Source organism: Mchenga conophoros, linkage group LG10 (genome assembly GCF_057382185.1).
Source record: "Mchenga conophoros isolate Kocher_MC1m ecotype Shallow Benthic linkage group LG10, M_conophoros_male_GT1.1, whole genome shotgun sequence".
In the NCBI taxonomy this organism is placed as follows: domain Eukaryota; kingdom Metazoa; phylum Chordata; class Actinopteri; order Cichliformes; family Cichlidae; genus Mchenga; species Mchenga conophoros.
The window spans coordinates 15,239,316-15,251,618 of NC_140535.1; the positions used below are offsets into that span (position 1 = coordinate 15,239,316).

Sequence of the window (12,303 nt, forward strand, 5' to 3'; positions counted from 1 at the left end):
TTTGTAGAAAGATGTGACTCAAAAGGGAAGTGAATCTTTTGTTTTTATTAAAGAAGCTATTTCCTCTTTCCTGTCATCATATTTTGCACAAAACCTAATTCATACAAATATTATTTTGAACTACTACATGCAAATTATCAAACTTTTTGTTTAAAAAAGTGACGTCTGAGCCATATTAGTAAAACATTGCGGACTGATGTGACTCATAAAAGGTGTTCTCATCCTTATTGCCTCTGATAATGATAATTGTTGGAAGCTCAGAGGTTGGTCCTGCTATCACACGAGGAGGTACAGACATTGAACGCCACACTCAAGCCTGGCCGTCTGTGCTCCTAAAGAGGGACTCAACAATGGTATTTCTTCTGCGGATGAGCGGGGAAAAAGTGAAAGCAGGGGCATTCATTCCCAGTTTGGGGCGGGGGCTGGTCACAGAGCTTTTATTCTCCGCAACCAATGGCTGATCTTGTCCAAGATAGGCAGCAACTGAGAAGGGGAGGCTAAATCCCTGGGAAACCTTGGGACACATTCAGAAACCATTTGATACCACACAGAACAGAAAACAGAGAATACCTTTATTGTCACTGTAGCATGTTGGGTGTACAATAAAATTAAGTGCAGTCTCAACAGTGCAAAGATCACTCACAGCAGTCATAAAAAAAGTATGCAAAAACCATAAACTATATCAAACTATATAACAGATTGTTTTAAAAACAGACAAAAGCAACCTTTCTTCAATCTCCCAGATTGCGAAACACTTTATCACACAGAGCACATTCATGTGGAAATTGCTGCATTATGCAGCTCTGGGATAAAAAGTCTTTTCAGTCTATTTGCCCCTTTTTTTAATTATTTTTTTTGTAATCTCTGTTATGGCGCGGTGGTGTCCAGGTGTGAGATGGATCCAATATGATATTATATGGTATTAAATGAAAAAAAAAAAAACAGCTTGTATTTCCTATTAAACGCTGAGATGCAATAACAGACATTACAAAAGCATATAGCCAGCTGGTGATGTGAACATGAAGCGATTCAGATTCAAGCTGTGTTTCTCACACTGTTTTTTATACTCAAAGGTTACACGGGGGGCAAAGATAAAACCACACTGGATTTTCCAGTAAAGTTGCTGCACAGCATTACTGCACTACTGAAAACCCCATCTGGATAATCAAAACATTTAACCACAGTGCTGGGATTACTCATGCTATCAAGTTTGGTGTTTGTTGAAATCGTTCCCAAACAAATTTCCCATTTCAACAGAGCAAAAAGATCCCGAGCTGGGTGAGAAAATATAATAACAGCAGTGTAGTCATTTAAAAGCATAAAACGTTTTATTTATTGATAATTGGAGGATTGACCCCTAATGACTTGTAGGCTGAAGTTTCAGACTTCTCTATTGTCTTCTCTGCAACAAGGTTTCAGAGTTTTATTTGAATTCCAAAACAAGGCACTGCCTGTGTCATTTCATATTCAGATTAACCCAACAATATTTTGATCCCCCCAGCTTCCCTTGTAGTAGCTATATTTGAAACGCTAGTTGTAGTTGTTGGCTGTAGCTATAAAAACAGTTACACACACGTGTCTCACATGTCGCACTAACTAGCCTCCATGTGAGTTATTTTCTGATGCTAATCGGGTGGGCTTGAGAGTATAATGCTGTACTTTAGCAGTAGAGAAGAGGGTAACAAATATAAACACAGCACATTGCTCAGAGTGGTTGTAATGTGGAAACATTAACCTAAACAGAACATGTTTTGGAAGGCTGTAGCTGAGAAGATAAAGCAGACCATCTACTAATGTGAAAATTAGTGGTTTGATTCCTGCCTACTCCAGTCTGCATGACAAAGTATCCTTGGTCAAAGTACTGATCCCAAAGTTGCTCATGTCAGTGTGAATGTGTTTATATGTTAGATAGAAAGCACTTAGAAAGAAAGGTACTTGTGTGAATGGGTGAATGAGGCATGTCGAGTATAAAAGCAGAAGCTTTATTATAATGAGGGAAAATAACAGAGTTTTGTTATTAATGTATAATGCATATATATAGACAGGTGGAAAAAATGCAGGAAACCCACCATAAGTAATCTTAGTTAGGACACCTTAAGTGCTCTATGGCATAGATTTTACATAATACGGGGGTCATAGCATATAATTCATCATCATCAAGTCACTCACTGAGCCCTGATGTCCTCTGGACAGGCCTCCCCTCGAACAGAAAGCTCCCATCAGGACAGAAAGATCACTCTGAACTTTGTATTGATTTGCTGTGACCCTTCCCTTTGACAGGATGAGTTGACTCCCACACAGTATAACAGAACCGCTAGTAGGGTTCAAAGGTTTAATGTTTTTTTTCCCTTTAATTTGACACCTGTTTGGATATAAAACAGCTCTGCTCTCTGGAATTTGAAGGCCCACAGCTCGAGCCTTTCTGCTTCTGAGCTCTGAGTGCGAGACACACAATCTGCCTTCTGGAGGCTCCAGTTACCTTAAAGAAGCTCAACTCTGTTTCCCCAATTGTATATTTAGAAGTACATCACATACTGTGCAACTCACATGGCACATTCCAAAAATCAGTCTGTTGCCCTTGCCACTGCAAAGAGACACTCCTTAGATTAATCACAGCCTTTATTATGACAACAAATCTAGTCTCTGCATTTTAAATGAATTGCTAAAACAACCTGACAGGTCAGACTCTTGGGCTCCCTGGTTTCATGGGGTTTATGTGCAGCCCTCTAACCCCATTATTCTGCAGACACTATCTCACCGCTGAGGTCCTGCAAGGTTTACTGTAAGAATCAATACTCTGGACACGCATAGGAGGTGTGCACCACCAGTCACCTGTTCACCCTGCTGTAACCTGTGGGATTTAGCCATTTCCTGCATCGATCTTTAACACTGACACCAAAATTTTAAAGTTCTACGCATGTCTAGTGGATACAAAGGTGAGTGACAGATTAAAGAGGAAACACCAACCACTAATCCTGTCAGTGACACTGGCCCTCGTGCTGTGCACTGACCATACATCGATCTGACAACTGAAATTTTCTATCCTGATGATGCGAGTACTCCTGCTGTATAAGGTCTCGCTTACAGGTCTCATTGCTACCTTCAGAAATATCTGGAATATCCTGGACACTCCTAGTTTTTGTCTAATGTTGGAGTTGCTATCTAATGATGATGATGATTATTATTGTGGGTGCCTGGAGAGTGACTGGAAGTCCTGGTTTAGTGCTTTCAGCTGGTGTGTAATCTGAACCCCGGATAGTGACAGCCGTGGTGGGTGACAGTCAGGACGTTTGGTAGGGGGATTTAGAGCTCTTCATCTGCCTTCAGTCTCACTGTCTTTCTGTATCTCACTTTATATTTCAATATAGTGCAGCACAGCACAGTACAGTGCAGAGCAGCAGAGAGGTCTTGGAATATGATGGCAGTGCGCAGTCTTTGGATAGCTTTCGGAGTTGTAACTATTCTTGGGACTTTAGCGGGACTGGGTAAGTGACGCACTTGCAAACTTTTGGCACATCCTCGCCGACTGGCACAGAGATAGCCAACTCTTCTTGTGGTGACTGGCAGGGTACAGAAAACTTGCTGTACTTTAGACCTCATGAAAACATGTAAAAAGTTGTAGAGGCAAACTAACACAGCTGTAAACTTGCATATATTGTTTTAAACTGGAAGCAGTAATTTTTCTTCTGTTGATATCATATCTGCAACTTCTCTAACAAGGATTTTGTAGACTGTCTAATTTGGCTTTTTTTTGGTGCACACTAGTGAATTAGAATATTTGCTTCCTTTATACTGTTGCACTATGTTTTTGTGCATGGTATAAAACAGCGGTCCCCAAGCCCCGGGCCACGGACCAGTACCGGTCCGTGAGTCATTTGGTACTGGGCTGCAAGAGTTGAGGTTCGGGTGTGAAATGTATGGTTTTCAGGGTTTTTATCGATTTTTAGCGTTATTTTGTTATTGTTTTTGTCGTTTACTCGGTTTTTCTGGGTCGTTTCACTTGTGTTATGAATAAATCTTCTTTTTTCGATACCAGTACTAGTTTTATTTTCTGTGAAAATATTGTCGGGCATAAACCGGTCCGTGGCGCAAAAAAGGCTGGGGACCGCTGGTATAAAAGGTTAACAACATACAAAGTATGACCGTCTATTCCATAACCATTAAGTATATTTGATACAATTAGATAAAAACATCAGTTAACAAATCAGAAGGAAAGCGTAACTTCCTCTATGATTTTTCATGACAGCAACAGTATGAGAGTGTGTAAGCTGTTCTTAATGGTCCAGATCATTCTTATCCCACAGCACAACTTTACCCCAGGGTTTTTACACTTTTTTTTAACTAGTTGGTTGATTTTCATTTTATCATGTTGCTGTATGTTTTGCAGTTAGGTTTTTGTAGGCCTGTGATGTAAATGCATTAACCTGGAAAGCACTTTAGGCCAACTACTGTTGTTTAAAATCTGCTATATAAATAAAATGACATGACAATATGAGGTAAGAGGATGTCATAAAGCTGCAATGAAAGCCAGGAGATGATGGAAAATTGAAAAACAAATACTTGTGAATCCATTTGTAAATTCAGGATCTAAAGTTATGGTGGTTTGTTCTTGTATTTGAGGGGGGAAAGGTTTCTTGAATCCAGCTATTTGGTGGATATCACATTCATTACCAAATTCCTCTCAGACCAAGTACAGGTATGTGTAAGTGTCAAGCTGAAATCTGGACTCTCAGTTTTTGTATTGATACATTAAAGGAATAGAAATCAAAGATTAAAATGCTGGAAATATGACTCGTGACTGTGGAACATCACAGAATAATGATAGAATCTCTTCATGCCTTGCACTTCAATAGAGGACTATAGGAATTTTGAGATTAAACTGACACTGTTGTTACGATTTGATAGCAGATAAACAGATGAACTTATGATCTTGGTATGAGGTCAAATGTAATCCAAGTGTGATATCAGGAATCTCTGCTCCACCTCGGGTGTTAGTGTTTGTCTTCAGAACACGATGCGCTGGAATCCTCTTAGGAAGGTACCATACACTTCTTCTTGTTTCTCTTCTTTTCTAAATCACATTAAAAGATAACACACATGCACATGACGAATTACTGTCAAAATGTCATTTTTTGTGTCTAAAAAAATTAATTACATTTTGACAGTATACAGAATTTTTAATTTTGTTGCTCATAGGACAGGAAGACACTATCAAGAGACATTAAGAACAGTATAGTGACTAAAATTCCTTGTACTGTTTTACTGTATGAATAATGAAGGAGCTTTCTCACCCTTAATTTCAGAAAACCATGTGGACCTTTTTATATAGCCACAGGATTAATGAGCCATTGTCTGTCCTCGGCCACAAAATAAAATCTGAATCTCAGATGATGTTTTCCTTGGCCAGGCAGCACAGGAACTATAGCCTGGTATGGCTAATGAAGCCTGGCTGCTATCAACACATCCCCACTCGCTTCCTGAATGAAAATCAGCAGGTTTTCTCATGTGTAGGGATTTTCCATAATAAACCTCCCTACGCCGCACTGAGAAAATATCCAAAGAAGGGGAAATATGTAGGCCAAAAAAGCGTGTGAGGCAGTCACTGAATGAGGCAGAAATCAAAGCTGCCTGATAGAAACAAACATTCCCCGAGATAAAAAAGATACCATGACTGCCCCTACATACTTTCTTTTATACTCCCCTTAGAGCTCAGGCAGCATGCTAATGTGTATTAACTCATCAATTGCTACACAATGTCCGTCTTCCCTGCATTCATTCCTTGTATTGTATTTGTGTGTTGCACAAATCAGATCAGACAGAAATTGTCACTGCAGTCTTCTTTATCGCCCTCTCCGTATTTTATTTTGCTCTGCATGCTTGATCTCATCAGCTCTCAGATTTCTATCAGGATATTCCAGGTTAGGATGCATCGCTCTCATTATTTGGGATGTGGTGATTCTTACTGGTTTCACTATAATTTGATGGCTTTTTGTTTACATGTGAGAATTCTGGTCAGCTTACAGTTTGGATCATTATGGCCCTAAAGTATTGTTTGAAACTGTTTGCGGGCTCTTGCATATACTATGGCTTTGTTATATCACTCAGCAAAGCATTACTTTTAAAATACATCTGCCAGTTCAAAAAGCACTTAGTGGTTTGACTCTCATCAACATCTCTGACTTGCTCAGTGTCTATAACCCAACTAGACCTCCCAGGTCATCAGCTGCAGATCTTTTTCCAGAATAAGATAGAATAAGATCCAAGTATGCTGACGGTGTTTTTACTTGCTGTGGTCCTGTTCTTTGGAACAAAACTACCAGCACCAACTATGTCTACATTTAAAAATGAACATTAAAACCTTTTTATTCTCACATACTTACAGTGTTTGAGTGTTAATTTGTATTCTATATCTTGTAAAGTTTTGGTTTTATTACCTCAAAACGTTGCAAATCTACCTACATTTTTAGCTTTTTTTTTTTAATCAGTAAGCACATTGTGTTTATGTGGAATGAAATGTGCTATATAAAATGAAAATAATAATAAAATAATAAAACTGGCACAGTTTTGAAAAAGTAGTGTGTTAGCATTCAGCAAAATCTTAAACAGGGATACTGTAATGTTTACTTAGCTTCTTACTGACCTTCTCTGCCATCATCATAAATCATGAAGTAATCAAATATATATATATATATATATATATATATATATATATATATATATATATATATATATATATATATATATATATATATATATATATATATATATATATATATATCAAACACACATCCCTTCAGTGGTTGCCTGCAGGCTCTGCCTCTAATTTCCAAACATCACTCTCCCGTCCCTCTGTCTGAGCTAACCTATTGTAGTGTCAACTACAGGAAATGATGAGGTCAAAAACTTGGCACCATATATTTAACTCACCCTTTAACTGACTGATATTTAGAAATATACTGCATGCTCACGAGGCCCACTTAAAAGTCAGACAACGTATAACTTCTGAAGTCATCCATTTACTCAGTACAGACACACTATGTTCTGCTTACTGTACCCAGAATGAGTTCTTGTACCTAAAACTAAGCAAGATCAGCATGGTGTCTTTGCAGCTATCCATCATTAAAACAGCTTGTGATTAATAAGCTGGCATAATATACACCATAAGGAATATCAAAATACCAGTTTTTGTTTTAATCAATGATGAAATTAGAGGGAAAAATTGCTTAGAAATTCAAATGGGGGATGGTCTTAGTTCAAACACAAACTCCTGCATATCACATCTCATATTTCACTGTTACATTTATTCATTCATCCTTCTTATATCCAGAGTCATCTATTAACCAAGCGCAATAAGTAGAAACTGACCAAGCCTTAAGAAAAAAAATCATATGGGTAAATTACTGTTCAAACTAAGTGACATATTTGTGCCTGACTGGGACACCCAGGATCTCATGGGAGATGACATATTTTCTGCTTTGTATTACTGTCACCATTTTTGCCAAAGGATAACACTGATGATTATTGTAGATGACCCGAGTTTGACTTAAAGTCCCATTTGAGAGTTTTGATAGGCCACTATGTAATGTGAGCTATGGATAGTGACAGCTGGGAGAGAAGAAGCAAGAGGTTGGAAATAACCTCCATTTAGTCTCTCCTAGTCTCTCTTGACCTTTGTTTGGATATATGGTCAGGAGCAGTAGTAGTACTCAAGGAGTACAATACAATGGCAATGACTGCTATTTTTAGCATAATCTTTGAACTCTGGAATCATAGATTGGCTAATCTCTAGAGTTTGTAGCCTATCCCAGCTGACATAGGGTGAGAGATTGACATTCTATCGTAGAGCTATAAACATAATATCTTCAGTGACATTAAAATAATATTTGTCCTTGTTAATATTATTGGAGAGTACTGATATGCAGATATCCAAACTTATGGGACTGTATTGCATGGACATCACAATGTAACAACAATACAAACAGAAATATTATAAAGTACGAAACCTTTTGCACAACAGCATCTTGTGTAATAATAACCAGATATATTCCTATGTAATTTTGATGCTTTTCTTCATGCAGTGCAATGTAATCAGGAGACAGAGCTGATCGGGGACTTGTTCAAAAACTACAACAAGAATATACGTCCAGTATTACATCCTGAAGACAAAGTGGGGGTTCAGATCAAGCTGACCCTCACTAATCTTATTTCCCTGGTAAAAGCTTCATTTTGCTACTTTTTGCAATACATCTTTTCCGCACATTAAGAATGTATGAGCATTACTTAAGGGTGGAAACATATTCAAAAGCATTACGGTTAAAAAATGCGATTAATAATAATCTCTCTGGTGTGCATTTACCACAGCCACTATCACATGAGCTACACAGCTCAATCAATCTCTTCTCTCATTCCTACAGAATGAAAAGGAGGAGACTCTTACAACCAATGTGTGGATTGAGATTGTGAGTTGTATCTCTCTTCGTGGTTGTCATTTTCCTTTCTTTGTTTGAGAGTTTTGGTAGAAGGCATTTCTCCCTCGTCTTTGTCCAGCTTTTAATCTCACTGCTGATCTTTTTCTCAAACCACAGCAATGGAATGATTACCGCCTTGCCTGGAATGCATCTCAGTATTATGGCATTGAGGTTATTCGTGTCCCGTGCAAAACTGTCTGGCTTCCCGATATAGTTCTTGAAAACAAGTAAGGCAGTAACAAAAAGGAGCGCAATTCTGTCTCTTTTGTTTTTTGCGTTCTGGACAGTTTGTTTGTTAACCGGTTCTGGTCTTTGTCCACAGCATTGATGGCAAATTTGATGTGGCCTACTATGCCAATGTGTTGATCAGCAGTGATGGTGGGATTTACTGGCTGCCTCCTGCTATCTATCGCAGCACATGTGCCATTGAGATCACCTACTTTCCGTTTGATTATCAAAACTGCACACTTGCATTCAGGTGGGATTTATTAATCATTTGAAATCTACGTTTATATTATATGTAAGTCTTTCTTTATGCATTTGCTTCTATTAAACTTTGGCTTGATTGCCACAACCGTAGATCCCAGACTTACAGTGCCAATGAAGTGGATCTTACCTTGGCTGTTGGAGAAATGGGGGAGATTATTGAATGGGTGGACATCGACCCTGAGGCTTTCACAGGTACTGTAAATACACCATCCATCCATCCATCCACACATCAATCCATGCCTCAGTCCACATTAACAATCATAATATTCAAGTTTTGAAAGTCCTTCAGGTTTTTGCATTTACACCCTTTAGAGAATGGTGAGTGGGCCATTGTCCATCGTCCAGCCAGGAAGATGATCAACAGTCGGTATTCCCCAGATGACCTGGAGTATCAGGAGATCTTGTTCAATCTGGTCATCCAAAGGAAGCCGCTGTTCTACATCATCAATGTTATCCTGCCCTGTTCCCTTATCTCATCTCTGGTCGTACTGGCCTACTTCCTACCTGCACAAGGTCAGTAAGGTCAATGCTTTTCCTGTTTCACTACTAAAGTTTGAAACATGCCAGATGAACACATTTGTCTCATAATTTTCTGTATTCAGATGTAAAACAAAACAATAATGAACTTGATTTGCTCTCCATAATAATTTTAAAATAATTTGGACTTAGCCTTTTTATTGTGTTTGTCACTAATTAATAAAAAATAATCACTAACTGCTAATTCAAAGTAACTGAACTACAGAGCCTAAAGGTTTGATGTGGAAAGCATTCAGCTAAAGCTCTAAGACTGATGTTACTGTAATACAGCTGACTTTTAAGTCTTAAATCATGAAATATTACAAAGCATTCCTTGATGCCTGAAGTAGATGAAAGAGAAGAATGTCCTTTTTTTTTTGGGTCCAACCGGTCTAATTCTCTGCTGCTCCCTCACAGCTGGAGGACAGAAGCTGACCGTGTCCATCTCTGTTTTGCTGGCTCAGACTGTCTTCCTTTTTCTTATTGCTCAGAAGATCCCCGAGACCTCTCTGTCTGTCCCTCTAATTGGAAAGTGAGTCAGCATGTCCTCTCTGCTGACCCCTGCTGGTTTGTTTTGCTTCAATCCAAACAGTTTGAGCCTGCCCTCCAACAAAGATCTCTCTAATGTCTTCCCCAGGTACCTGATCTTCGTGATGTGTGTCACTACTCTCATTGCTACAAATCAAATTGTAGTGCTGAACTTCTCACTGCGCAGCCCCAGCACTCACAGTATGTCCCAAACCCTCAAACATGTAAGTGCCCTCCACGGAGACGAGTAAACTTGTTTTTTAAAGAGTTATTTCAGTAAAGTGACTGTTGTTAACTTCTATTGCCTGCTGCAGCTGTTCTTGAAAATGGTTCCCCGCTTCTTGGGCATGTCTCCGCTGGTGGACGATAGTGAGGTGACAACAGAGGTAAATGGGGTGAGGGAGCGGCGGCGCAGCTCCTTTGGCCTCATGCAGAGAGCAGAGGAATATGTGCTCAAGCAGCCTCGCAGTGAAATGATGTTTGACAAGCAAAGAGAGAGGCATGGTCTCACGCGATCCATTGGTAAGACCGTTGATTACAGAGCAACACTCAGCACAGTCTTTAGCTCACATTTCAGCTCAAATACTTAAATATTTGAAAATCAAAGTAGAAAATGTATCTGGTTTAATTAGTGCTGATCACTGCAAATTGTCATCTAACGCAGTGTCTCCCTCCCTCTAGTGGACAGTATAGATGTCAGCAGCACAGCTAACCTATATAAGAGTTTGGCCCAAGCTGCACCTGAGATTAAGCAATGTGTGGATGCCTGCAACTTCATTGCTGACAGTACAAGGCAACAAAATACCATTGGCTCTGTGAGTGTTTGTTTGTTTGTTTGTTTGTTTTAACTCAACTTCAGTGACGTTTTAGATGAGTAATATTTTGCAGTCAATTTTCATTTCCTTTCATTTCATTTCCATATCCTCACTTGAACTTAAGCTTTTGTTCACTTTCTTTCCAACTCAAGGAAATTGAAAGCTGGGTCTTGATTGGGAAAATGGTCGACAAAGTGTGTTTCTGGGCTGCTATGTCTCTATTCATCATCGGCACAGTGTGGATCTTCCTAACAGGACACTTCAACCGTGCCCCAGAATTACCATTTCCAGGAGAGAGTAAAAAATATGTCCCAACTTAAAAAAGGAGAGAAAAAAAGAAATTTGTCTCTGTTTAATGTTTTCGAGGTATATTTTGCCTCGTGCTGTTTATGATGATGAACGCAATGTTGTTCACTGATCCCATGGTTAAGATTCAGGGCTGAGTTAAGTCTGTGTTTGATAACATCAAAACTTTCTGTTTCCATGCTTGTCAAACACCTGAGCATCAACATTCAACGTTTCTTAACTTCTAAACTAAGTTGTCAGCATTTCTATATTAAATCACAATTATTTTTGTTAGTTTTGGGGTATGAGAATGTATGCAAGCCCAGACTTACAGCTTATAGATGCATTTTGAAGAAAAAATGTTAACGGCACTGCACCACTGTGCAAAGGGATTTAATTCTATTGCAGAAAATGACTTTTATGACTTTGTTTTGCATAACATGAAGCTACAGGCACTGTATGCTTTAACTAAAGAACCCATTTTACTTGCATGACCATCTACAAAACACTCAGAAAACATATCCCTGCACACATATTATGTCTTATGGTCATTATCTATATATGTAACATGAGCCAACCAACTCTAAATCAAAGCCTTATTCTTCTTACTATGACTTATTATTTGGAATGTATTGCTTACAGTAGATGGCTCAGTGGGACACTGTTTGGCGTTAACTGTACCAGGACTTCTTTTTTTTAAAAAAACAAATTCTTTAGTTTATTACAAAGTGTGTGTTTTAATCTTGAACTGAATGTCTAAGTAGGTGTTTTATATGTTTATACATCAGACAGTGTGAATCTGCAAAGTGTGGCTAAAACCTAAAACTGTGATCATATTTTTTACAGTTATTTTGAGTGGTGTTACTCAGCTGATTCAATAAATGTGACAGAAATGGGCTAGCAAATAAAAACAAGTCTAAACACTGTTGAAATTTCACACACTGAAGACTTGAATGGTCTATGTTTGTTTTTCTGTTCGTGTCCAGCTGTGTTTAAAGTTACACAGTTGTGTATTTAGGGAAGATATTCTATAATATAGTGTGTTTATGGCAAAAACAAAGGAAAGCTCACATCGAATAAGTTTGGATCTGCCATCGGGTTGTATTAATTTTATAATGTGTATAATAATATTTAATAAAGTGGAATAAAATGTGAGATTAAACCACATAGAAAGGTTTGACTGTTGTGTGACTGATAGACTG

At 38.5% G+C, this 12,303-nt stretch overlaps 1 protein-coding gene across 1 annotated transcript; it reads left to right on the forward strand.

The window, feature by feature from the left end:
- Nucleotides 1-2,770: 2,770 nt before the first annotated feature.
- Nucleotides 2,771-12,247, forward strand: chrne (cholinergic receptor, nicotinic, epsilon). Its single transcript, XM_085288740.1, has 12 exons — nucleotides 2,771-3,485; nucleotides 8,079-8,212; nucleotides 8,415-8,459; nucleotides 8,586-8,695; nucleotides 8,791-8,946; nucleotides 9,049-9,149; nucleotides 9,270-9,470; nucleotides 9,891-10,005; nucleotides 10,111-10,225; nucleotides 10,316-10,523; nucleotides 10,683-10,816; nucleotides 10,969-12,247. Exons 1-12 carry the CDS (start codon nucleotides 3,416-3,418, stop codon nucleotides 11,134-11,136), a joined length of 1,557 nt encoding a protein of 518 aa, XP_085144866.1. The 5' UTR covers nucleotides 2,771-3,415; the 3' UTR covers nucleotides 11,137-12,247.
- The last annotated feature ends 56 nt before the right edge of the window (nucleotides 12,248-12,303 follow it).